The sequence below is a fragment of the Chaetodon auriga genome, chromosome 3 (assembly GCF_051107435.1).
Source record: "Chaetodon auriga isolate fChaAug3 chromosome 3, fChaAug3.hap1, whole genome shotgun sequence".
Lineage (NCBI taxonomy): Eukaryota > Metazoa > Chordata > Actinopteri > Chaetodontiformes > Chaetodontidae > Chaetodon > Chaetodon auriga.
In genome coordinates, this window is record NC_135076.1 from 29,647,963 (window position 1) to 29,650,462 (window position 2,500).

General features: G+C 49.0%; 1 protein-coding gene across 6 annotated transcripts in view; it reads left to right on the forward strand.

Annotated features, from left to right (window-relative positions):
* The window catches only part of LOC143318455 (nuclear factor 1 A-type-like), a 35,284-nt gene that overhangs the window by 17,092 nt on the left and 15,692 nt on the right, over positions 1-2,500 (forward strand). For all 6 annotated transcript variants that reach the window (XM_076726806.1, XM_076726807.1, XM_076726809.1 and 3 more), the window contains one exon: positions 2,028-2,193. In XM_076726806.1, the coding sequence (XP_076582921.1) occupies positions 2,028-2,193 (166 nt within the window). The remainder of the gene's footprint in view (positions 1-2,027; positions 2,194-2,500) is intronic.

Below are 2,500 nucleotides of genomic sequence, written 5' to 3' on the forward strand. Positions count from 1 at the left end.
TGTGTGTGGCCTTCTGTCTGCAGTGAGATAGTTGATATATCTGCGTCTAGACACTGAATCAATACACCCTCCACCACTCCTACCACACACACACACACACACACACACACACACACACACACACACACACACACACACACACACACACACACACGAGCAGTCTGTTTTTTTTTTTTTGCAGACGTAGTAAAAACACGCAGGAAAGTCTTCATAAAAACAACAGTGTGTCCTGAAACATGACGAGTGGAGGATTTCTAGACAGAATGAAACTTCAGAAGTACACACACTACACTGTAAAAATACTCTGTTACAAGTACAAATCTGGCATGAAAATGTTGAGTCAAAGTATGTAAACAGAAACATGTTTTTCAAGTCTGAAGGTAGAAGCAGTGAGTGTCCCCTGTGACTGTGTCCTCGTCTCTCTGCTCTCTCTCAGATTGCTGTTGGAGCTCGTTTTCAGCTGTTCTGTAAGATAAATCTTGGATGTAGAGTTGAAGTAGAAAGACTCAAGACTGATACTTCAAATTTGTACTTCAATGGAGTACTTGAGTTATTGTACTTAGTTACTTTTCACCACTAGGTGGCAGTGATGGCTCCCTCGGCGAGCATGCAGATAAACCTCGTCTGACGCCGACTCACGCACGCACCTGTGGTGAAACGTCAGGCGGAGCAGAACAGACTCTTTCGTGGCGTCGGTTCCTCCGATGATGAAACGTGACGAGCACACGCCTCCTCGTGAACAGGTGACGTCCGTCAGGCGGAAACGTTGGTGTGTTTTAGGTGAATCTGACTCGATCCGGTTCGCTTACAGTCCGACGGTTTGATTTGATACGATGCTTGGAACAGAAACTTTATTGTTCTTCTCTCTTGACGACACTCGCTGACTCACTGGAAGAGTCTTCTTCCTCAAAGCAACACGTTTCAGCGGATGTCCGGGTGAAGACGTCCAGGTGAAGACGTCCAGGTGAAGACGTCTGTCCGCTCGTGTCCACGCTGCAGACTGAGGCTGGTGTCTGACGGTCCGCTCTGTCTCTCCTGTCTGTCGTGACCTCGGTGGAATCTTTCATTTCTGAATCAAACTGAGTCGGTGCAGTTTGTCTCTGGTGCGTCAGAGGTCACATGTTGCTCTTTAGTGTCCGTACAGACTTTGTTTCACCTGACCAGGTGAGAGTGACAGTTTGTTCACTTCCTGCTCCGCCTCACTTCGTCATCACCAGTGAATTCCTTCATCAAACAGGCTTCACACTTTTCATTTCACTCATCATGGTTTTCCGCCTGTTTTTGTTTGTTACCGACTCATTACTGAACAACGTGACCTGAGCTGAGACGCACCTGAGCGCCCTCAGTCATCACACCAGGTGTCCTTGTGCCACAGTCTTCAGGTTTCTCACATCAGACACTGAAGCAGCACTCACACACACATGTGAACACGCGTGTGAATCAAGGCGCCGTGTGTTCCGGCGTGTGAGGAGTGTGTGCAGGCGGAGCGAGGCAGGGAGGTGAGGCGAGGTACTCGCTATTATGCTTATAGATTAGCAGGATAAAATGCGAGCAGCAGCAGAATTCTTTATGACCAGCCAGGAAAACTGCTGACACACGCGCACACACACACACACACACACACACACACACACACACACACGCACACACACTGTCTCTCACACACACACACACACACACGCACACACACACACTGTCACACACACACACACACACACACACACACACACACACACTGTCTCTCTCTCTCTCACACACACACACACACACACACACACACACACGCGCACACACACACACACACACACACACACACACACTGTCTCTCTCTCTCACACACACACACACACACACACACACGCACACACACACACACACTGTCACACACTCAGAGGGCAGCAGAGTTGAGCTGTAACAGTTTACCTGACCGACCTGTTGATGTTGTGTGTGTGTGTGTGTGTGTGTGTGTGTGTGTGTGTGTGTGTGTGTGTGTGTGTGTTGAATGCTCTTTAACTGCCCCCCCCCAGCCTAATGGTAGCTCCCAGGGAAAGGTCCACAATCCTTTCCTGCCGACGCCCATGCTGCCTCCCCCTCCGCCTCCCCCGATGGCACGTCCCGTCCCACTGCCCGTCGACGCCAAGCCGCCCTCCACCTCCTCCACCGAGGGGGGAGGCAACTCACCCACCTCGCCCAGTGAGTGCGCACACACTCACACACACACACTGAAATGATATCATGTTATCGTTATTCTTCACTTTGAGCTGCATAAATCTTTGTGTGCTGTTTGCTGAGATGTTTTCCTGCAGGCCAGTACGCCTCTGCCACAAAGGAGCAAAGAGAATAAATCAATATTTTAATTATTTATCTAATATTTACTCCAGAATCTAAAGAAGTGAATCATAATCTGTGAGAAGTGAGTCGTTGTGTTTGGATTATATTTGACTTCAGGGTTTAGTGACATTTCCTGTCGTTTGGCAAAAACACACCACGTCTGTGCCAA